Source organism: Bombina bombina, unplaced genomic scaffold (assembly GCF_027579735.1).
Source record: "Bombina bombina isolate aBomBom1 unplaced genomic scaffold, aBomBom1.pri scaffold_395, whole genome shotgun sequence".
NCBI classification, from domain to species: domain Eukaryota; kingdom Metazoa; phylum Chordata; class Amphibia; order Anura; family Bombinatoridae; genus Bombina; species Bombina bombina.
This window is the reverse complement of record NW_026512257.1, coordinates 343174-368524: the sequence shown is the minus strand read 5'-3', so window position 1 is coordinate 368524 and position 25351 is coordinate 343174. Positions and strand designations below refer to the sequence as shown.

Below are 25351 nucleotides of genomic sequence, written 5' to 3'. Positions count from 1 at the left end.
TTATCATTCCTTATAGGGAGCATCGTCATCATATATAGGCACCGTGATTGGTTCAATATCGTAAGCTCAATCATTACTTCTCTACACACCCACTGTCACATGTCAAGTTGGCTTGTATTCATGGAGAACATTGCTTCTGAATATGATTGGCCGAATATCGGCAATCACTTTGCACTTCCTTATAAACCCATTGTAACGTATCAAGTTTGCTCTAACCTTTGGGCAATGCATATTTGATATTTTAAAAAGTATACGTGCATATACATTGTTATTTTTATTATATTTTTAATGGAACTTATTATATCATATGACCCGATACATCTACAGGGCTTTTTCTGATCCTTGTGATATGAATGGATATTCAGTCTGCTCATCCAATTTATATTTTGGGCTCAAGTCAGCAATCCAGCTCTAAATATTGAGGTATTGTCTCCAAATTTACTACCACTTTGTATGATTTTTATTTGAATAATATATTAAATATATATATATATATATATATATATATATATATATATATATATGTTGCAGTGAATTATACAGTACCAACAAAGGGGAAATCACTCCAGAGGGGGTGGCTACCCAGGTGTTTGTAATTGAATGTTTTTGTGTTTTATGTGATTGGCAAAAGTTTACTATATTTAAAGGCAATCAACAGCTTGTTTTATGCCTGATGAAACAGTGTTTGATACACTGAGAAACGCGTTGCATTAAGCTAAGGTTGGCAGCTAGCATATCCCACCTTAGGGTTCCATTGTACTATTTTTATATTTCTTTATTTTATCCACTTTTTAATAAACTGCTTTTTAATATTAGTAAGATCTTTGGAACCTTTTTTTTTATTAGCCCATCACATACCAATCACTCCCCTAGGGAGCATTTTGGCTGTAGAGACTGCTATCTCCGTTTAGCTACAGTCCACTATTAGTGTCCTGTGTTCCAGAGCTTTGGCCTATCGAAGTGATCAGCAAGCTGGGTAGCTGCCAACTACCCAGCCTGTTCCTAATAGCACTGTCTGTGTGCTCCTCCTAAATGTGAGTACCCTGATCAAGGGTTTTTCAGATTATCATATTATACTACTGCTACACACAGGCACCCTTTTTGTTCTGTTTTCTTTCGCTCATCCAGATATTGGGATCCACTGTTTTGGATCATCAAGATTGAACAGTGAGCTGGGCCACTGCTAAACCCCCAGCCTGCCTCTAATAATAGCACTGTCTGAGTGCTCCTCACAAATGTGAGTACTCTGTTTAGGGCTATTTTTGGCTTATATCTCTTGTTCTTTATATTTTCAGTTGTCTTGACATCTATGTGTGAGGAGAGAGCTGCCTTCTATCAAATACCAGTCTTATTGGAGCTCCACCAGATTGGATTTTCTGATATAAGTGTAAACATTACACAAGAGACCCAAATTATATTTGTGCTAAATAGTTTTATTTTATGTGCATATATACTCCTTTTTTTTATATTTGATTTTATTTTATGTTTATGTCCAATTTGACTGGCATTCCTTTCTGTCCCTACAGGGGGCATTATTTCTAATTATTATATATCTATACAGCTACATTGCCCCTGTTGTGTTGTCACCACCCCCCCCCCCCCTTTTCTTAGATACTTATTTTGATAGCGCCTCCTATCACTAGTCACTTTGTAGTGAGTTTGTGTAGTAATTTTTTGAATAAAGTCTTGTTGGTCCTCTTTATATGGAAATGAGGGGCCATCGTCTATATTATCTTGTAGAGGCTCTTGAGCTTGCTTAGCTTTTCTTTCACTGTTCCTAACAGCCATTAGGGGTGATATAGGTTTAGTGTTGGTGATAAATTTCTGCATAGGAAAAAGTGAGGTGAATAGGCAATTTAAATCAAATAAAGTGCAAAAAATATAAAAAAAAAGGAAAGGAAGGGGAAAAAGAAAGGAAACAAAAGGGAAAAGTAACAAACCAATCAAAATAATTTTTTTTTTTTTTCCTTTTCTTTTCTTTTTCCCTTTCCTTCCCTTTTCGATAAGGGGGTAAATTATCTCAGGATTAAATAGCAAAAAGAATCATCAATGATAGAATTAGCCAGTACAATATCAGAAAGTAACGAGCCTCAAAGTACCTTGGAAAAAATATAACATACTTCCTGGAAATATAATAGTAGTTAGAACATATTATGATGTATCAAAGAAATGAGGTAATTAATAATCAACATTAAAGGACACTTCAACACTTTCCTTCGCTCTTTCCTTTGCGTTTCGTTAAAAAATAATATATCAGCTCAGAATTAGTGAAACATGTGTGAGCCCCTGTGAGTATTAACTGTATCAATGCCTCTTAGAAATTACAAAAAAAAACAACATACAAATTTAAGGATTAGGCAATAGTAGCACTTTATTACTCTCGCTGCAAGCCAACACCTGGGCAATCCTTCAAGACTTAGCCTTTAGTATAACAATAAAGTGAAAAGGCTTCACAAAATTATACAACTATAAACAGTAAACAAACATTGCAACATTAGGGTTATTAGAACCATGCCTAACTAATAAGACACAACATATGTGGAGGAGGATTATGAATCTCGCAGCAGCTCTGCTAATACTAATTGTATCACATAAGTGTATAAAGAATAGTCCCAAGGTGCAGTCCAGAGGATAGAGGGGGGTTCAGACTCCACGTTACAAAAGCCAGGGGTATCAGCAGGGATATGAAGAAACTAGGCTTTATAACGCAACCATATGGACTCCTCCTTAACATGAAGGTTTGGAGATTACTTTTTTTTTTCCTTTAAAGGCTCCTTTACACAGCAAGTGAGGAAAAAAGTATCTAAGAAAAGATTAAAATGAATCCTTCAGGAATAGAAAACTTGAAAGTTTCAGGTGTAAAAGTTAGTCACATATGGAGGGCTGATCAACTTGAAATATAGCCCCTCTCTTTTTTTTCCCTTTTAATTTTCCAGCCCTGCCTTCCTTCTTGACTTAGTTCCTTTTTTCCATAAATATTATCCCTTTTAATTTAGGACCTGCATGATAGTGGGGCTATAGAGACAATAATAGTGGACAATCTCTATATGCTGAGTTGCTGGTATATTCACTGGGGTACATGAATTAATAAAGCTGTACACCAAGAAATCCCTTGCCGTAGCTAAAAGGATATACTGGAGCTTAGGTATTCAGGCAATCTCTCCCCAGACTCAGTGACCAGTAAACCACCTGAGCAAATATAGAAAGTTAAAAAGTGCCAATCTCACCTAGATCTCATCCAGAGGTGTCTATTGACGAGAAGAACACAGCCAGATCCTGACTGCGGCCGAACACCATCGGCATTAGTTTAAGGAGTAAGGACTTTGGCGTGGGAATTCCACTTGCTTGCAGCACTCAGCTGGGGGTAGCTCCTGAAGTTGGCAGTGAGAGAGAGAAGGTTAACTGCTCTGTATAGCTGCTGAGGTGGTCCGGGGTCTCCACGCTCCAGCAGTGTAGCCTCACTGCTTAATCCCCCTTAGATGTAACGCTCCGCTGCCTACCTTCATAGAACCAGCGTAGAGACTCAGGGACAAGTTGAGTTGAGGTTGCTGTCGTGCCTGGCTTGAGGGACTCGAGACAAGAGCTGAAGCGTTGCGTGCAGTCTCTTCACCACTAGAGAGTCAGTGTGCTGCGTGACGTGACGTTAACCGGAAGTCTCTTGGCTCTATATATTTTTAAATATGTTTAGGAAAAATAATAGCTTAAAAGTTGCAATAACATTTTTATATAAGCAGAAAATAGAAGATAGAAGCGCCACATGGCCCAATATTGTAGAGAATATTTGGATTGTAACAGGTGTAATGATTACACTCACATGGGATATGTCACCCCTAGTGGTGTAGAAGAAGCAGTCTGGGATCACACACAGTCACCCAGAAGACTGACCTCCAGTGGATAGGTGGTATTCTGTAGAAAACAATATGAAGCACAAAAAGGTGCCTATATGGCCTAGTATTGCTGAGGCAAATGAGTAGTAATAAAATATATGAAATGCACTCACATTTGTTGAAGCACCTCCCTTGGTGCTATAGGGGCAAGCTGGGATCAATCTGGTCACCCAGTAGACTTAATCTCTGGCATCCAGGAACTCTCAAAGGTCCATAGGCAGATATCGGAGTAAATGGTATGGCAAAAAGTAGGCAGCAAGTGGCAAGTAAAATAACTTACTTTATTTAAAAGAATAAAAATTGTGCAACTCGTTTCTCAGCCACCAGTGGCTGTTTCATCAGGCCTAATAAAGTTATATGTCATACCCTTGCTATATATACCATACAAACAAACTAAATAATCACTGTAATTGACTACACATGAGGTAGGTGTGGCCCAGGTAAAATCATTAAATGAGTCATGATCAGTCAAGTCAGGCCCACAGGAAATGATGTCACAGTGTAAATAAAACATGACAAGTATAAACACAAATAGAAACACAATAACCGGGCAGATAAACAATACGCATGTTATAAGTACATGTCAGTACAAGATGATATCTCATCATTTATATTTGCAAAATCATTAATACAATTGGCATTTCAGTTATAACACAATATGATATACTAATGAGTAAATAATAATAAAATAATTTTTCCATATATTAATCGTTAAAATACACATGCCTAATACAGTAAAAGATCATCCCGTAAGAGAGAATATAAATATAAATAAAAGAACATTGGAGTTTAGTACATATCAATACTTTTAAATATCAGCCGATATTTGAGTATATGGAGGACAACAAATGATAGAAACAATAATAATTCCAGGATCATGGTTGTGCAAAATAAAGGTCATCATTAGTGGATTTCCTATGAACGAACTCCAAGTGTGATCACTAATGAAAAGGTGAATATTGCGCGAAAATGTTATTATATCATTATCTTGGCCGTGCTGGATACTTAATATGAAGTTATAGCCTGGTTGTTTGTAGTGATCGTGTTGATTTAGCGCGAACGGCGTCCTGCAACTATGTGTGAATGCAAGGGTCGGATGACATGGTGCGTGCGTGGCAGCTGGTGATAGGTCCAGTACTGATGTGTGTGGAACTGTTATGTGATTGGCCTAAAATGACAAGATGTCAAAATAGAGGAAGGGCTAAGCCGGACCAAAGAGTGCCCGCAAATCCATACAGAAATGCTGCACAGTGCTATATAGTATGTGACTGCTTGATGACATAAGTGTCGATTCCCCACTAGAAGATAGGGAGACAGTCAGAGTGGTACCTAACAGTAAAAACACTGATGTGAACATTATGCGGCATCAGCGTCAGGAGCGCATATTCATAAGATGGGGCTAAGGGATAAAGACCCCATTGTCTCGAAATAACACACACTGTGGATAAAAATGTGACCGAGGCCAGGTTGAGACACCTAATAGGTAGCTCGCATCTAGGTACTCGTAAACTAATAAATGTGAGTGAAACCATAATATCAGGATCATTATATGAGAATGTGTTAACTGGTGAAACTATATATGTGAAATCTAGTGAGCAGTGAAGGGGCTATCAATGATCGACTATGTGAGGATACTCACTATATCTTAAAGTGACAGTGATAGATAGGGTCTTTATCCCTTAGCCCCATCTTATGAAAATGCGCTCCTGACTCTCATGCCGCATAATGTTCACATCTGTGTTTTTACTGTTAGGTACCGCTCTGACTGTCTCCCTATCTTCTAGTGGGGAATCGACACTTATGTCATCAAGCAGTCACATACTATTTAGCACCGTGGAGCATTTCTGTATGGATTTGCGGGCACTCTTTGGTCCGGCTTAGCCCTTCCTCTATTTTGACGTCTTGTCATTTTAGGCCAATCACATAAGTTCCACACACATCAGTACTGGACCTATCACCAGCTGCCACGCACGCACCGTGTCATCCGACCCTTGCATTCACACATAGTTGCAGGACGCCGTTCGTGCTAAATCAACACGATCACTACAAACAACCGGGCTATAACTTCATAGTAAGTATCCAGCACGCCAAGATAATGATATAATAACATTTTTGCGCACTATTCACCTTTTCATTAGTGATCACACTTGGAGTTCGTTCATAGGAAATCCACTAATGATAACCTTTATTTTGCACAACCATGATCCTGGAATTATTATTGTGTCTATCATTTGTTGTCCTCCATATACTCAAATATCGGCTGATATTTAAAAGTATTGATATGTACTAAACCTTTTATTTATATTTAAATTCTCTGTTATGGAATGATCTTTTATTGTATTAGGCATGTGTATTTTTTGAACGATTAATATATGGAAAAGTTATTTTATTATTATTTACTCATTAGTATATCATATTGTGTTATAACTGAAATGCCAATTGTATTAATGATTTTGCAAATAGAAATGATGAGATATCATCTTGTACTGACATGTACTTATAACATGCTTGTATTGTTTATCTGCCCGGTTATTGTGTTTCTATTTGTGTTTATACTTGTCATGTTTTATTTACACTGTGACATCATTTCCTGTGGGCCTGACTTGACTGATCATGACTCATTTAATGATTTTACCTGGGCCACACCTACCTCATGTGTAGTCAATTACAGTGATTATTTAGTTTGTTTGTATGGTATATATAGCAAGTGTATGACATAATTTTATTAAGCCTGATGAAACAGCCACTGGTGGCTGAGAAACGCGTTGCACAATTTAAGTAAGTTATTTTACTTACCACTTACTGCCTACTTTTTGCCATACCATTTACTCTGATATCTGCCTATGGACCTTTGAGAGTTCCTGGATGCCAGAGATTAAGTCTACTGGGTGACCAGATTGATCCCAGCTTGCCCCTATAGCACCAAGGGAGGTGCTTCAACAAATGTGAGTGCATTTCATATATTTTATTACTACTCATTTGCCTTAGCAATACTAGGCCATATAGGCACCTTTTTGTGCTTTATATTGTTTTCTACAGAATACCACCTATCCACTGGAGGTCAGTCTTCTGGGTGACTGTGTGTGATCCCAGACTGCTTCTTCTACACCACTAGGGGTGACATATCTCATGTGAGTGTAATCATTACACCTGTTACAATACAAATATTCTCTACAATATTGGGCCATGTGGCGCTTCTGTCTACTATTTTCTGCAGATTACCGATTTTGGGTCGTGTCCTTGATACTTTACAGACAGCTGCCTGATTGTGTCCTCCCATCTTTCTATACCGAAACTTATTACTTTCACTTAAGGACTTTACAAGTTCTATTATCCAGTTTGTATCTTCTACTTATGCCTTTTTGTAATTATTGATATATGTTGTATTTAATGATTCTACACCATATTATTGTATATTGATATTATCTTATCAGTTTGTCAAACACTCTACACCTGTGTTTTTTTTTTACAAATAATATTACTCTTAATAAGGGTGCCCCCTATCACAATCCTCTCAGCATTATTATATATTTAAGTGATTCACAATTATTCTAATGATTGTCAAACATGGGATGCTGAAGAGTCCTTAATAGTCTCCAGTTCCCAGTAAACTGCCCTTAAAGTGACCTAAAACATGTTGAGATCTTTGCATATCCTAAAAGGGCTAATTACTTACATAGCCATGCTGTCTGGAGTAGTCTGATTCCCCCCCCCCCTTCCCGCTTATCAGTGTTTAGAATCAGAAACACAGGCATCGTATTTCAACTGAGCTCAGAGCTGCTTATTTGCTTCCAGGCATGCTCCAGCAGATAATGCGTGTTCTGCATTCTACCAAAACAAAGGCAGATATAAATACAGCCGTAGAAGGAAATTTGTGCGGGGAGTTAGAGCTGTACAATTTGGAAACTTAAAAGAAAGGGATAATGGCGAGGCACTGCAGTATAAATTTGCAGGTAAAGTAACGTACATATTATATTCTGTCTATATTCCATAATATTAAATAACATTACTCCCATTGTATTTATTTTCAACAGATGGAACCACAAACTGCAATAATCCTAGTTATGGCCAGAGTACTGATACTTCTTTCAATACTTTTCCAAATCAAAGAAGCCACGTGGGGAATTTATCTTGTGAATTTGAAGAATGTTTTAACAAGAAATCACATCTTCTTGGTCACCAGAAAATTCATATGGAAGTGAAAGCATTTTCATGTTCTGAATGTGGAAAATGTTTCCAACGGAAATGGAGACTTACTAGACATGAGGAAACTCATACAACAAAGAGAGAATTTTCATGTTCTCAATGTAGGAAATGTTTCCTAAGGGAATGGGATCTTAAGAGACATCTGAAAATCCATACAGGAGTAAGACCATTTTCATGTTATGAATGTGGGAAATGTTTTTCTCGGCAATCACATCTTATTGCACATCTGAATACTCATACTGGAGGTAAATATTTTAATTTTCTATATGTGGGAAATGGTTTCTTACTATGGTAGTGCTGAAGATTGATCTGTTTTTTCTTTACTGGAAATTGGTGATTTTAAAAAGTACTATGTATTTTCTATTATTGTAATTTAACAGTCAACACCAGAATTTTTGTTGTTAAAAAAAAGAAAGATAATCCCTTTATTACCCATTTCCCAGTTTTGCATAACCAACACTGTTATAGAAATACACTTTTTACCACTGTGATTATCTTGTATTTAAGCCTCTGCAAACTGCCCCCTTATTTCAGTTCTTTTGACAGACTTGCATTTTAGTCAATCAGTGCTCACTCCTAGGTCACTTCACGTGAACAAACTCAATGTTATCTATATGAAACACATGAACTAATGCTCTCTAGTGGTCAAAATGCATTCAGATTAGAGGCAGTCTTCAAGGTCTAAGAAATTGGCATATGAACCTCCTAGAATTAGCTTTCAACTAAAAATACCAAGAGAACAAAGCAAAATTGGTGATAAAAGTAAATTGGAAAGTTGTTTAAAATGGCATTTCCTATTTAAATCATGAAAGGTTTTTTTGGACTTGACTGTCCCTTTAAATGTACTTTATGTATTAAGCCACTTTAATATATTTACCTATTTATACTGTTTCCACTACCTAACAAACTGTGGTCTTATACCAGCAAGCAAACGCACATATACTCATACCTACTGGTCATGTGTACATTGCAGGCTATATATAGATAGATTTTATTTTTTATATATATATAGAGAGAGAGGAGTTTAGTTTTTTTCCTCTGTTTACTCACTTTAAATAATTTTATTAATTGATAAAAAATAAACTATTAACATTTCTATTTGTTAAAGCATTATTATTTTACAGCAATTTTTTTCACATCTGCCACACACAGTAGTGTGGTGTGGTGAACCAAGATGTGCTTGATTTCTTCTATGATAGACGCTTCTAAGCATTTTGAAGCCCAATTCCTCTCGGAGTACAGTGTTTGTCAGAGGGATGTGAAGGGAGTATTGTCTGTTGATTTCATGGTTTCACCTATGGGAAATCCTATTCAAAGGCTCTCTGTAATCAGTTGCAGGGATTTATTCCCTGCCTCCCTTTTCAGATCGACGTTATACTCCTATACCATTACCTCTGCTGATATTCAGTACTGGTTTGGCTGTCTGTTATATGTGGATGGGTGTCTTCTAGTAAGTATGTATCATTTTTTAAGACACACTCACCTATGTTTGGCGCTTTATACTATATTGCAAAGTTTTAAATATATGTGTTTGCTTATATTTGCCATGAGTCAGGTCTATGTATATTTCCCATTTACAGTCTAACAGTTTCAGTATGGAAAAAAAATTTTTGGGAAGTTTTATTTAAATACATTTTTTCTTACCTGGGGTTCCAGTTCTTTCAAATTTGACTTTGTTTTCCAAATGTTCGCAGGCAAACTAGGCTTGCGAGGACACAAAATGGTGTTTTTTATTTACATCATTCTTGGCGCGAAAATTTTTGACGCAAACTTGTGCCTATAGTGACGCAAGTCTCGTCATTTCCTGTGTCTTTGTTGACGTTTGTTTTTTGGCGCAAAGTTGCGCTTGTTATGTCGCGAGTTGCGTAATTTCCTAAAATTTTTGCTATAGTACCCCTCTTCCATTAATGCTTCTTGTTCTCTTTATATTATAGAGAGCTATGATGCTTGCTTTTTTTTTTGCATATTATTTTTTATTTTTACATTTTGCAAGATGTCTCAGACTGATCCTGCTTCTGATGTTACTGTAGGAACCATGCTGCCTGAACACATTTCTACCAAAGCTAAATGTGTTTGTTGTAAGCAAGCAGATATTATTTCTTCAGCTCAATTATGTGGCATTTGTCATAAGCTATTGCATGCTGGTAATGTTTCTATTAGTACAAATACATTGTCTATTGTTCCTTCAATGTCTAATGTACATGATATTCCTGCAGATGTAAAGAATTATATTGCTGCAGCGATAGAGAATGCTATGTCTGCTATTCCGCCTTCAAATAAACGTAAAAGGTCTTTCTTTCTAATGACACGGTGAGTCCACAGATCATCTCTAATTACTATTGGGATTTGGGAATATCACTCCTGGCCAGCAGGAGGAGGCAAGGAGCACCACAGTAAAGCTGTTAAATATCACCACCCTTCCCTCCAACCTCAATCATTCTCTTTGCCTACGTTAAAAGCAAGGAGGTGGTAAAGTTTAGGTGTCTGGAAGAAGATTCTTCAATCAAGATTTTATTATTTTTTTGTTCTGCTTTTTCCTGGGGTTTAGCCGTAGCCCACGTCAGTCTCTTCAGTAGAGCAGTGGTGACTTTTAAGCAATTGGGAACTTGTGGGGTATAATCCTCACTGCGTTTCCCAAATAGTTATTGCTGCCCTAACTTGAAAGCCTGAGTAAGATTACTTAGTCTTTTCCTTTTTTCCACAGGTCAATGGGAGGGAGAATGCCTCTCAAACCTAGTGAGCTGCCCTGCTGCCAGGCAGATTACATCGAGGTAAGTGCTAATTTTATTTCTTTTACAAGATATGACGAGTCCACTGATTTCATCCTTATGGGATATCACTTCCTGGTTAACAGGAGGAGGCACCACAGCAGAGCTGTATATATAGCTCCTCCCTTCCCACCCCCTCCAGTCATTCTCTTTGCCTGTGTTAGTAATAGGAAGAGGTAAAGTGAGGTGTTAGTTTTAGTTTCTTCAACAATCAAGAGTTTATTATTTTTTAAAGTAGTGCCAAAGTGTGCTACTTTGTGCTGGGGTGTAGCCTAGACCAAATCACTCCCTTCAGTTAATAAGAGAAGCATTTGGTGGCTTCAAAGCAATGGGAACTGGTGGGACATAATCCTCACTACGCCTCCCATAACTGTTATGCTGCCCTGTTTGTAAAAGTTTGAGGGAGAATATGCTCAGTACTTTTTGTTTTCCACAGGCCAATGTGAAGGGGAGAAGTGAACTTCACAAGCCGGGTGAGATGCCTTACTACCGGGCAGCCTTCTGAGGTAAGTGCTAAACTTTATTTTCTGGATATATACTAAACAGAAGAGTTTTGGCACTTTATATTGCAATATATCCCTGGCATGAGGATGTCTTTTCTAAGACGACATGTCTGCTGTGTGACTCCCAGCGGCTTCTAACTTATTTTAACAGCCGACTGGGAGGTTATTCCTACAGAGCACTTCAGTAGTGTGTAGGATGCTGGCGAGCTATTTACGTTTAATGCAGTCCTGTATAGCAGAAGAAACATGTCTGATGTCTGACTCCCGGAGACTTATGAATTATTTACAGTCGACAGGGAGGTTTTTTTTTTTTCCTACCAAACACTTAAATAGTGTGTAGGATTGAGATATTTACGTTTCAGGCAGTCCTGTAGATCCAATATCTGCTGTATACCTCCCAGCGGCTTATATCTGCTGTATACCTCCCAGCGGCTTATACTTTATTTAACAGCCGATAGGGAGGGTTTTCCTATAGATCACTTAAATGCCTCCTCGGCTGTATACAGATGTCAGGTTATGCACGCCGACGGTTGAGTCCTTATGTGTATGGAACGCTTTTTCTGTCACGTTAGACAGAGAGGCGTTGTCAATATGCAGTTTATAAGGTTCCTTTCCTATGTTCTATTTTCAGTGTCCCATTCAGGGATAGACGTAACTCTTAAAGAAACAATGCATTGGTGTTTCTTGAGTTTTCTTATTGGGGATTTGTTTGAAAATGTGTTTACTGTTAATTAGTTGCATAAAGCAGTACACTTATTCTTGTCAACTATTAGACATGACACAAAGGGTCACACTTTTTGTTACTCCTAACTTATATTCTGTTCCCCATGTTTTAAATGAGATTTTTTAAGGTTTAGATGCCTTAAACTGCATTCTGATTCTTTGCAACGATTTCATACAATGCTTGCCTCTAGTATATTTTAAATTAATTGGAAAAGAGGTTTATGTAAAATACAACAAAAAGGGTTTTCAGTTTCTGTACTCTTTGAATAATGATTATTCTTGCAATGATCTTTTCATTAAACTAAGTTTTGTCCACTCAGTGACATGTTTAGTTACTGTTTAGGATTAAAGGGTACAGTAACACTTTTTCATCTATGTCCCACGATGGGCGCCCTTTTCCTGTCGCCTCGCCTACATCCTATGATTGGCAGGCACTCACATTGACTTGTAAATTTTTGCAGGGTGATTTCATTCTACAATCTTGCATGCGAATGGTGTACCCCTGTGGTCTAGTGGGTAACCTTACGTGCTTGCAAGCAGGAGCTTTGGGAGTTTTGAATTCACCTGCTTCTGCAGTATTTTCATTTGTACATTACTGCTAATAGCCTTTATCCTTTGGGACTTAGAGAACAGAAGCACACTGCAATGTTAGCGGAAATTAAGTTATTAAATTACTCATATTTCCTTGCAGTCTACCAAATTGGCGGCTCTGAGTTCGAGATCTTCCGTCTTAGCTCGCTATGCCTTCTGTTCGTACTCTGGGTCTGTGGATGTGTCATCTCAACCTCAACTTTTTACTATTCCTTCCAAGGGGGACCCTGTTCGGGCCTGACTGGAAGGAGATTATTCTGACAGCCAGCTGTAGTACTCTGAGAGTTGGCTTAGCTATCTAGCAAGCAGAGGTTTGCAGTTTGAGATCAACTACAGCTCTTGTACCTTGTATGCGTGCTGGCAAGCATCCTAGTTTTTGTGTCTTTCCACAATTTGCGGTATCCATTTTTGGAACTTGCTGCTGCTGCTTCCAAGTCAGCATGGTGGGTTGGCCCCGATCCGGGACCGGATATATTACGGGGCAGTCTGTTTTTTTTCTTCGTACAGGCTTGAATAAGAGATTCAGAAAGTTTTCCCCAGAGGATGGTTTCTTCTTTCTCAATTGTCTGTAGACCAGATAAAGAGTGTTTTTACGCTGTGTAAAAGACCTCTCTTTCATGGGAGTAATCTGTCCCGTCCCAATTCAGGAGCAGGGACTGGGGTTTTTACTCAATTCTAAAAAAAGAGGGTACGTTCCGAACTATTTTAGACCTCAAGAATCTAAACAAGTTCCTCAGAGTTCCATCCTTCCAGATGGAAAATATTCATACCATTCTTCCATTGATCCAGGAGGGTCAATTTATGGCTACCGTGGATCTGAAGGATGCATATCTTCATATTCCTATCCACAGAGATCATCTCAAATTCCTGAGGTTTGCCTTTTTGGACAAACATTTTCAGTAAGTGGCTCTTCCTTTTGGTCTGGCCACGGTATCCAGAATTTTCACATGGCGCCTTATCTGGACGATATTCTGATCCAGGCGTCGTCTTCTCAGCTAGCAAAGTCTCACACCGACATTGTTGTGTCCTTTCTGAGGACTCACGGGGGGAAAGTGAATCTGGAAAAGAGTTCGCTAGTTCCACAGCCAAGGGTTCCTTTCCTGGGAACTCTAATCGACTCTCTATCCATAAAATATTCTTGTCGGAGGTCAGAAAATTGAAAATTCTGAAAACATGCCGAGCTCTTCAGACCAATCCCCGGCCGTCCATGGCTCAGTGCATGGAGGTATTTGGATTGATGGTAACGGCAGTGGACATCATTCCGTTTGCTCAATTTCATCTCAGGCCTCTGCAACTGAGCATGCTCAGACAGTGGAATAGAGATTATACAAATTTGTCTCCTAATACATCTGGATCAGGAGACAAGGGACTCTCTTCTATGGTGGTTGTCGCTGGATCATCTATACGGATGCCAGCCTGATAGGATGGGGAGTAGTCTGGAACTCCCTGAGGGAACAGGGTGTGTGGACTTGATCGGAGTCTCTCCTTCCCATCAATATCCTAGAGTTGAGGGCAATATTAATTGCGCTTCAGTCTTGACCTCAGTTGGCTTCGGCCCAATTCATCAGATTCCAGTCGGACAACATAACGATGGTGGCCTACATCAATCATCAGGGGGGAACAAGAAGTTCCTTGGCAATGACAGAGGTAACCAGGATAATACAGTGGGCAGAGTCTCACTCTTGCCATCTGTCCACGATTCACGTCCCAGGGGTGGAAAACTGGGAAGCAGGTTTTCTGAGCAAACAGACATTTCATCCGGGAGAGCGGGTGCTCCATCCGGAGGTATTTGCCAACCTGATTCTCTGATGGGGCAGGTCAGAGTTGGACCTCATGGCTTCTCGCCAGAATGCCAAGCTTCCGAGATACTGGTCCAGATCCAGGGATCCCCAGGCCGAGCTGAGAGATGCCTTGGTCCTTCAGCCTAGCTTATGTGTTTCCTCCATTTGCTCTCCTTCCCCGGGTGATTGTTCGAGTTAAGCAGGAGAGGGCATCGGTGATACTCGCAGGACTGGGTATGCTGATCTGGTGGACATGTCATCCCAGCCTCCGTGGAAGCTTCCATTGAGGAACGACCTTTTCATTCAGGGACCCTTCCATCATCCGAATCTAGTTTCTCTGCAGCTAACTGCTTGGAGATTGAACGCTTATTTTTTTCTAAGCAAGGGTTTCTGATTCGGTTATAGATATCTTGATTCAGGCACGTAAGCCTGTTACTAGGAAAATTTACCATAAGCTATGGCGTAAATATCTGTATTAGTGCGAATCCAGAGGCTACTCATGGAGTAGGGTTAAGATTCCCAGGATTTTGTCCTTTCCCCAAGATGGATTGGAGAAAGGGTTGTCATCAGCTTCCTTAAAGGGACAGATTTCTGCTCTATCTATTTTGCTACACAAACGTCTGGTAGATGTTCCGGATGTTCAATCTTTTTTGTCAGGCTCTGACTAGAATCAGGCCTGTGTTTAGACCAATTGCTCCTCCTTGGAGTTTGATTTTAGTTCTTATTGTTCTTCAAAGTCAGCTGTAGTAGCCTGATGGTTAGCTTAGCTGTCTAGCAAGCGGGAGGTTTGCAGTTGGATACCAGCTGCGGCTATTGCAGCTTGTGTGTGTGCTAGCAAGCTGTTTTAGGGTTCCGTTTGAACCTATGCATTCCATAGATATTAAGTTGTTATCTTGGAAAGTTTTATTTTTGGTTGCTATTTCTTCTGCTCAGAGTTTCGGAGCTTTCGGCATTCCAATGTGATTCTCCTTATCTTATTTTTCATTCCGATAAGGTAGTGTTGCGTGTCAAACCTGGTTTTCTTTCTAAGGTTGTTTCCAACAAAAATATTAATCAGGAAATTGTTGTTTTCTTCATTGTGTCCTAATCCTTCTTATAGAAGGAGCGTCTGTTACATAATTTGGACGTAGTCTGTGCCCTGAAGTTTTACTTGCAGGCGACTAAGGAATTTCGTCAATCATCTTCATTATTTGTTGTTTTTTCTGGGAAACGTAGGGGTCAGAAAGCTACGGCTACCTCTTTCTTTTTGGCTGAAGAGTATCATCCGTTTTGCATATGAGACTGCTGGACAGCAGCTTCCTGAACGAATTACGGCTCATTCCACTAGGGCTGTGGCTTCCTCATGGGCATTTAAAAATTATGCTTCTGTTGAGCGGATTTGCAAGGCTGCAACTTGGTCGTTTCTTCACACTCTTTCCAAATTTGATACTTTTGCCTTGTCCGAGGCTGTTTTTGGGAGAAAGGTTCTTTTAAGCAGTGGTGCCTTCCATTTAGGTTCCTGTCTTGTCTCTCCCTTTCATCCGTGTCCTATAGCTTTGGTATTGTATCCCATAAGTAAGGATGAAATCCGTGGACTCATCATATCTTGTAAAAGAAAAGGAAATTTATGCTTACCTGATAAATTTATTTCTTTTACGATATGACGAGTCCACGGCCCACCCTGTCATTTTCTAAGACAGGTCTTTCTTTTTTGTTAAACTTCAGTCACCTCTGCACCTTGGCTTTTCCTTTCTCTTCCTAACTTTGGTCGAATGACTGGAGGGGGAGGGAAGGGAGGAGCTATATATACAGCTCTGCTGTGGTGCTCTTTGCCTCCTCCTGTTAACCAGGAAGTGATATCCCATAAGTAAGGATGAAATCCGTGGACTCGTCATATCGTAAAAGAAATACATTTATCAGGTAAGCATAAATTTCCTTTTTTCTAGGTAGTATAAAGAAAAATATTGGCACTTAAACATTTAACTCTGGTGGGACATCAGATTTATTAATCCTTCAGGGGGTTAATAGGATAATGTGAGGCAGTTTTTGCAGGCACTGGGGACAAGAAGAGTTCAAGGAACATAAGCTCAGTTCGTTTTTTTTATTCCAGTCAGGGTGGTTGTGTTTTTTACTTACCCTCGGCGGCTGTACCTTCAGAGTGAAGATTAATGCCGGCTGGGAGGTTCAGGTTGATACGCCCACGATGGGCGGGTCTGTTCTGAAGCGGCAAAGAGTTTTGGGCGCCTTTTTTCCTTTCTCAATTCCTGAGTGCCGACTTTTCATTGTTAGCAGTCTCCGGATACCGAGTGGAGCAGCTGGGTTGAGTCTGGATTTTCTCTATATATTACCTCCGGCGGTCAGCAGGACAGGTAGGCATCTCAGCAGGGCTAGCTGAGGTGTAGAGGCTGCCTGGGGTGCTCTAAGATAAACGTTTTTTGCATGGGAAATAAAAAGTTGTTTAAAATTTAAAGGGACATTAACGTTTTTGTGACATAATCTAAAAAAGAAATAAAAGTATTTTATTTTTCATTTATTTAATTATTGGGTAAAGATAGACCAAGAGGCCCTGCAAAATGTTACTTGTTCTTTGTGTTTTGATGCTAATGTGGAACCACCAATCCCTTTCTGTTCCTCATGTATTGAGAGAACATTGAATTACAGGGATGGTCTTTTTGATTCTGAGCCATCATTGTCTAAGGCGGATGCTGTTCCGGGGTCTCCTGAAAATGTTCAAGATATGCCGCAGCTTTCTCCTGAAGTGTCCCAAACTTTATCGTCCACATGCAGTGCCCTGCGTTTCCTCTCACACTCCAGTTGGAGTTACGTTGCAAGACATTGCTACCCACATATCTTCTGCGGTGACTGATGCGCTGTCTGCTTTTTCCATGCTGCAGGGAAAGCGCAAGAGGAAATCTAAGGAATTGGTGAGTAAGGTTTCTGACACAGTTGTGGCTATTCCGAATGTTCCTTCCCAGAAGTCTGAGGAGGAAGATCTGAGGGTGAAATCTCAGACTCTGTGTAATTCCTTCTTGCGATGCTGAAGTTGTTTCATTCAGATTTAAGCTGGAACACCTCCGTTTGTTAAGGAGGTTTTGGCTACCCTGGACGACTCTAGTCGTAGTCAATCCTAAGAAGTCTAGTAAGCTAAACAAGAACTTTGATGTACCTTCCATGTACCAGACCGGGCTACAGAGATTATTGTTCGGGAATGGGAGAGACCTGGTATCCATTTTTCTCCATCCCCAATTTTTAAGAAAATGTTTCCAATAGCTGACTCTATCAAGGAGTCTTGGCAAACGGTCCCCAAGGTGGAAAGGGCAATTTCCACTTTGGCTAAGAGAACCACTATTCCCATAGAGGATAGCTGTTCCTTTTAAGGATCCTCTGGATAAGAAGTTGGAAGGGTTACTTAAAAAGATCGATGTATGTACACCAGGGTTTACAATGGCAACCTGCGGTGTGTATTGCTACAGTCACCAGCGCAGCGGCATACTGGTTTGATGCGTTGTCTGATTCTATCAGACAGATACTCCCCTTGAAGAGATCCAAGATAGGATCAAGACTCTTAAGTTGGCCAATTCCTTTATTACGGATGCTTCCCTACAGCTTATTATGCTGGGAGCAAAGATTTCTGGTTTTGCCGTATTGGCCCACAGAGCCTTATGGTTGAAGTTCTGGTCTGCGGATGTGTTGTCTCAGCTTTTGGCGATCCCCTACAAGGGTAAGACCTTGTTTGGGCCGGGATTGGCTGAAATTATTCAGACATTACGGGAGGAAAGGGTCATTTCCTCCCTCAGGATAATAGGAATAAGCAGAAAGGGCGTCAGAGTAATTTTCTTTCCTTTCAAAACTTCAAAGGTAAGCCTTCCTCTCCTTCTACCAAGCAGGAACAGTCCAAGCCTTCCTGGAGGTCCAACCAGTCTTGGAACAAGGGGAAGCAATCTAAAAAGCTTGTTAATGACTCAGTCAGCATGAAGGGTCTGCCCCTGATCCGGGACCGGATCTTGTGGGGGGGGGCAGACTTTCCTTCTTTGCTCAGGCCTGGGTTCGGGATGTTTCCGGATCCCTGGGCTTTGGGCATCGTGTCCCAGGGATACAAACTAGAGTTCAAGACCCAGGGGCAGGTTTCTGCTCTCAAGATTATCTGTAGACCAGATAAAAATAGAGGCATTCTTACCGACCTGTTCCAAAGGGTCTGGGATTTTACTCCAATCTGTTCGTGGTTCCCAAAAAAAGAGGGAACTTTCAGACCAATTTTAGACCTCAAAAGTCCTAAAGAAGTTCTTCAGAGTACCGTCCTTCAAGATGGAAACTATTCGTTCCATTATTCCCTTAGTTCAAGACAGTCAATTCATGACAACAGTAGATTTAAAGGATGCATACCTGCATGCTCCCATCCACAGGGATCATCACAGGTTTCTGAAGTTCGCTTTTCTAGACAAACACTTCCAGTTTGTGGCTCTTCCATTCGGCCCAATATTAATTAGAGATGATCCGTGGACTCATTGTGTCATTAGAAAGAAAACAAAATGTATTCTTACCTGATAAATGTATTTATTTCTTGACACGGTGAGTCCACGGCCCGCCCTATTTATTTAGACAGGTTCTGTTTTATAAACCTCAGGCACCTCTACACCTTGTGTTACTTCCTTTCTCTCCTTTTCCTTCGGTCGAATGACTGGGGTTGGAGGGAAGGGAGGTGATATTTAACAGCTTTGCTGTGGTGCTCTTTGCCTGCTACTGCTGGCCAGGAGTGATAGTCTCAATAGTAATTAGAGATGATCCGTGGACTCACCGTGTCAAGAAATAAATAAATTAATCAGGTAACATAAATTTCGTTTTTAGAACTTCTCATTAATCTGATGAAATTTGTATTGACCGACAACATACTGAAGTATCCTCTGCTGATGAGGATCTCTCTGGTTCAGAGGATCCTGCATCAGACACTGAAATTAACAAATCTTCCTATCTTTTTAAGATTGAATATATTCATTCTTTATTGAAAGAAGTTTTGTTTACTTTGGGTATTTAGGAGTCTAGTCCTCTTGATAACAAAGCTCCTGAGGTTACTCCTGTGATTTTTCCTATTCCAGATGCTACTCAGCCTTTCTTCCTTTCAAGGTTGATAAAATGAGCAGCGCCTTGAGTGCCTTAAGGGGGATCATGTTTTCTCTGTGCCTTTTTCTTCTTTGTGGAAGAACACGGTAGTTTGTTCCCTTTCTTTAGTAAGGGGTGTGTTGTTTTAGAGACCGACTGCTGGGGACGGTGTCTCTTGGAGGCTCTTGACTCAGTCGAGTCTAGTTCCTGCGGTCTCTAGCAAGGCTGTGGACTATCTGCGGGTCAGTGTCCTTGGGCCTTTTCCTTTTTTTCAAAGTTGTTCGCGGCTTAAGACGAAGCGGGATTTTGTTGGGTAGGGGTTTTCAGGCCAGGTGCCCTCAGAATGGGCCGCCTCTTGTACCCTCCCGTTTTTGCATTCAGTGTCCTCTATAGCTTGGGTATTGTTTTCCCAAAAGTAATGAATGCAGCTGTGGACTCTTTCCATTTCTGAAGAAAAACTTAAATTATGCTTACCTGATAATTTTCTTTTCTTCAGATGGAAAGAGTCCACAGCTCCCCGCCCGTATTTTTTCTGTGGGGCGTCTGTTATTTTTGTTCTTCTGGCACCTTTTCACTCTGATGTTTCTTCTACTGTTCCTTGTTCCTCGGCAGAATGACTGGGGGATGAGGGAAGTGGGAGGAGTATTTAAGCCTTTGGCTGGGGTGTCTTTGCCTCCTGCTGGTGGCCAGGTTCTAAATTCCCAAAAGTAATGAATGCAGCTGTGGACTCTTTCCATCTGAAGAAAAGAAAATGATCAGGTAAGCATAATTTAAGTTTTTTATTTTATCCCTCCCTCTCTAGTGACTCTGTGGATTTCCACATCTTGGGTATTATATCCAATACGCAACTAGCTCATGGACTCTTGCCACTTACCTGAAAGAAAACATAATTTATGTAAGAACTTACCTGATTAATTTCTTTCATAGTGGCAAGAGTCCATGAGACCCACCATATTTTTTTGATGGTTATGATTTTTTTTGTATAAAAGCACATTATTTTTTCCCAGTTCCTCTTTATGTATGCTTTTTTACTCCTTTTTACACCTCACTACTTGGCTATACGTTAAACTAAGGTATGAGTGGGGTGGGAGGTGTATTTATTGGCATTTTGAGGTTTGGGAAACTTTGCCCCCTCGTTGTAGGAATGTATATCCCATTTGTCACTAACTCATGGACTCTTGCCACTATGAAATAAAGTAATTTATCAGGTAAGTTCTTACATAAATTATGTTTTATATATTTTGTGTTCACGATTTTGGGCAGGATTTCTGACTAAATACTGATACTATATGTGTCCACTCAGCTATGCCATATGCTATATATGCTCAGTTATGCTATATGCTATCTGTGAGAGTAGACAATACTCATGTATTTTGTTCCTCTATGATCCTGTGTTGGATTGTTTTCGTTTACATGCACCACTTATATCTTTGTCCCCTGTGGCACTGGAGTGGCTATGGCGACTGGGTTCTCGGCATTGAGATCCTTGTGGGGGCCGCCACCTTACCGTGACATCACTGTATGTGACATCACTTGGGTTCTATTTGAGGATGTCTTCCAGGGTGTGGTGCACTGTTCAATGTCTCAGTGTGGGCCTTGCTGTGTTTGGAGGTTCTGTTTGTCTGGTTTACCTCCTCCTTCGTGAAGATTTTGCTGTGAATTGCTGCTGTTTGTAATTCTTGATGTTTTTTTTTAGCTAATTATGTTGAAGAATTGTTTTATTATAGGGCTTTTTTATGATGCCTTATCTATTCTGTTTGCTAGCCTTCATTAGTATGGATCCTGAAGCTGATGAGTCTACTACCGTAACTGCCCAGGAAACCTCAAAAAGTATATTTCTGCCAGTTTGTGCGCACTATTGCTTTTTTAAATTCACTTCTGTATGAATTATCTTTTCTTATGTGGGCTTTCCATCTTAATATGGGAAGAGTCCACTGCTGCATTCCTTATTTGTGGGAAATATTGAACCTGGCCACCAGGAGGAAGCAAAGAAATCCCAGCCAAAGACTTAAATACCTCCCCCACTTCCTTAGAACCCCAGTCATTCTTTGCCTTTCGTCACAGGAGGTTGGCAGAGAAGTGTTAGAAGATTTCGGAGTAGTCTCTTATGGAGGGTAGTACTCTTTGAGATGGTACTGGAGTTTTAAGTAGTCCTGTCAGCCTCTCAGTGAGAGCATGGATGAAAGTTAGAGTCCGGAGATGCAGGGGAGAGTCTTTCTGTGAAACCATCCCGACTCATATTAACAGCTCCATAGACAATCAGCATTGATGAGTTTCGCTGCCTGCTTTCTTTACTCAAGTCCATGTCAGAAGCAATGCTACTATCTGTCACACTTGAAGGGCCGTGTTCCTGTTCCACGGCGTAGATTCTGGTAAGATCGTTTCATATTTTATACACGTATGATAACGCAAGAAGACAGGGTCACAGTGTGACTCCTTTTATCTGTAAAGAATCAAGGGTTAATATCTCATTAGGGGGATTATTGAACAGGGGGGAATAGTCTTTTATGTTTATTTGATGTATGCTGCTTTTATGTGTGAGACGTTATGGGCTCCTAGGCTGTTATGGAATATACAGGTTTCACTTTCACTTTGAGTGCCATGCAGCTTACAAACTTGGCACGCTTTTTATAGCAGGGACAGTCCTGCATTGTGCACCATGTGATTCATTCCCTTTTTCCTGACCGGGTGTCTATGAGAGAGGAGTCATAAATCTCTGTACTGTCTGGGTCATAGGAGGTGGTGAGTGCCCCAGCCTTTGGGGTATAAGGGTGCTGTTTTTAAAAAAAAATAAAATAAGATGTTTTATTTCTCTAGTTCTCCGGTTATTGCACTAGTGATGGAGGATTCTGTTACTTTAGAGGGCACTCCCTCTATGTCTAATGAGTAATTCCTCCCCTTTGTTTCTCCCCACCGATGGGGGGGGGGGGGCAGATGACTCCGTGGGGATCTTCAGTACTTGGTTTAGGGGGTGATTACTTTCTCCTCTATGGGTACTCCATTATGGATTGAATTGTCCTAATTTGATTCCGATCTCCTTAGACAGCGCCTCTTTTCTTATCGTCGAGGTTGTTGTATATTTCGCTTCCCCTTTCCTTTTGGGGAAGGATTTTCTGTCATCTGGTTGAAGACCCGGTTCTTAGGGACCGTTTTTCTTACAGGATCTTTGTGGATGTGGGTGTTTTTCCTAGAGGCCCTCTGGGGCTGAGTGAACTGTCACTTAGACACAAAACGGGAGATCAGAGTTCAAGACCCCATGGGGGCATGGCAATGATTGCATCAACAATTGTGCAGTCTTATTTTCGGAAGGAGTAATTTTGTGGTTGTACCTCAAAGGTTATTGAATCTGGCTCCTGGTTCTGGGTGTCCGGTTTTTAACCTAGTCCTTGTCTTTGACTTGGCATTTTGGTTAATCTGGTTTCCAGATTTTCATAGTCTTTAGATCTGTCCGGTCCAGTAGCAGGTTTGGTTTCCCGGTCCTGGGAAAATCTCCTTGTTCCTTCTGGGGCGGTTCTTATTTCTCCAGGAGAAATGGAGGATGTTTTCTGGGAATTTCTCTATTGGAGTCTTCCTGGGTTTTCTTTGATTTCATTCTATTTGGGAGGATCTGGCCTGCTGCGTTTATACCAGTTGGCTCCTCCGGAGGTAGTTTTCCTCATCTGACTCTAGGTGTTCAGTAGGTTGAGGGTCTCTCTTTGATGAGTGTTCCTTCCCTTCGGGTTCTGAAGGGAGATGAGGATAGGTATTCTGGAACCCAAGCTAGTCTCTATGGGTATTAGTGCCTTTTTCCTACTTCTTTTCCTTTGGGTAATTGTGACTGGATATTCGTTATCTGATCTCTGGGCATGGTCAAAGCTGGGAATTTTTAATCTCACTTGTCCTTTTGGACCTTGCCAGTCGCTTCTGCGCTGGGCCTGTTTGCTCGGAGTAGGGGTCAGGGAATCTGACTGTTCTGTTTGGGCATCGACCACATATCATGGTGAGATCATGAGTGCTCCTTACTTAGGTTGGGAGGCCTTGCATTGGAACCTTCCCTTAGTATGTAGCTGGTTCTTCGTTATTGGTCAGGGTGTTGTCCTCCCTTCCCCTGTTTTCTAGTAGGGGGGAGTTGGTCCGCCCTGTTTTACGTTTTCTCTTTCGAGGAGGGTCCTGGTGCAAGTTTTCTAGCTACTGAGTTGGCTAGTTAGTTATGACTTGACGTTTAGTCTGGCTGCCTATCAGATGGAAGCCTGCGACTTTCGTCTGTGGCGTAAACGCATATTACTATTCTGTTTCCTGTTCTCCTCCCAGGGTTTCTGACCTATGGGTGTTCAGTTTAGATAGCTCTCTGTGGTAAGGTAGATAGGTTTTACCTTTTGTCCTTCTATGAATTCTGGTTAAAGGGATACTAAACCCACATTTTTTCTTTTATGATTCAGATAGAGCATTCAGTTTTAAGCAACTTTTTAATTTACTCCTACTATCAATTTCTTTTTAAAGACACGATGAGTCCACGGATTTCATCCTTGTGGGATTACGCCTCCTTGTCAGCAGGAGGAGGCAAAGAGCACCACAGCAAAGCTGTATATATAGCTCCTCCCTTCCCTCCCACCCCAGTCATTCTCTTTGCCTGTGTTAGTGATAGGAAGAGGTAAAGTGAGGTGTTAGCTTAGATTCTTCAATCAAGAGTTTATTATTTTTAAAATGGTACCAGTGAGTGCTATTTTATTACAGGGTGTAGCCGTATTCCTTGTCAGTCTCTGGAGTAGAGCTTTTGGTGGCTTTAAAGCAATGGGAACTGGTGAGACATAATTCTCACTGCGCCTCCCATACTGTGATGCTGCCCTTTCTGTGATGGCCTAAGCTGGATCTAACTCAGGCTTCATCTTTTCTACAGGACTATAGGAGGGAACCAATGGACCTCTGAACCCTGTTGAGGCTGTCCTGCTGTCGGGCAGCATAAGAGGTAAGTGCAGCCTTTATTTCTCTACAGGAAAATTCCTCAGGGACATATATACCTGAGGGATGTTTTTCTGCACTTATGTATATTTAGGGGAATCAGGGGCTCTGTCAGTGAAGAGCTTTTTTCCCTGACAGCATTTAGCAGAGCCACGCTTGTATTGGGGACTAAGTCTCATTCACAATATAAGTGGGCTGAACAACTTTTATTATGACTCAAAGGTTATATTGTCACTCCCGGGGGTGCCTTCATACACAATGGTGACCATGACTAACAGCTACCCTTTGCATGGGGCATAGTGAGGAGAACAGGCGGTGGGTTTCCCTCCCGGCGTTTTCGGTGTAAAACTTTAATGGTGACCGGGAGATGGTTGTTTACGCCCACGATGGGCGAGGTTTAGTTACGATACTATACAATGACTGTTTGTTCCGGTAAGGCTGTTCTTAGAGGCAGCAGGCTGAACAGCTTTTATTTGTAACTACTGTTATATTGTCACTCCCGGTGCCTTTCCATAAACAATGGTGACCGGGAGATAGCTAGCGAAACGCCCACGAGGGGCGGAGTTCAGAAAGGGCGCCAAAGTAAAAGGCACCAAGGACACTTCTTCCTCCTTACTCCTATTTGTTTATAGCAAGGAGTGGAGGGCTTTAACTTTCTAAAGGGATCTAGAGACACTTCTTCCTCCTTACAATGATATACATAGCGAGGAACGGAGGACTCTAGCTTTGGAAGTGTGCGCTTTGTATTGGGCACTTCCTTCAGGTCACTTCTGGTTCTCGAAAGTTATGGTACAAATGTTTGTCGCAATTGTTGCGTTCCAAACTTGAACAGAGATGTATACGCATTAGGAATATTCAGCTAGTATTCTTAGTTTCTT

General features: G+C 40.7%; 1 protein-coding gene across 1 annotated transcript in view; it reads left to right on the top strand.

The window, feature by feature from the left end:
• LOC128644195 (gastrula zinc finger protein XlCGF26.1-like) overlaps nucleotides 1-25351 on the top strand; it is a 164567-nt gene that overhangs the window by 85403 nt on the left and 53813 nt on the right. Inside the window, exon 5 of the mRNA XM_053696896.1 lies at nucleotides 7922-8338. Coding sequence (XP_053552871.1) covers nucleotides 7922-8338 — 417 coding nt within the window. The remainder of the gene's footprint in view (nucleotides 1-7921; nucleotides 8339-25351) is intronic.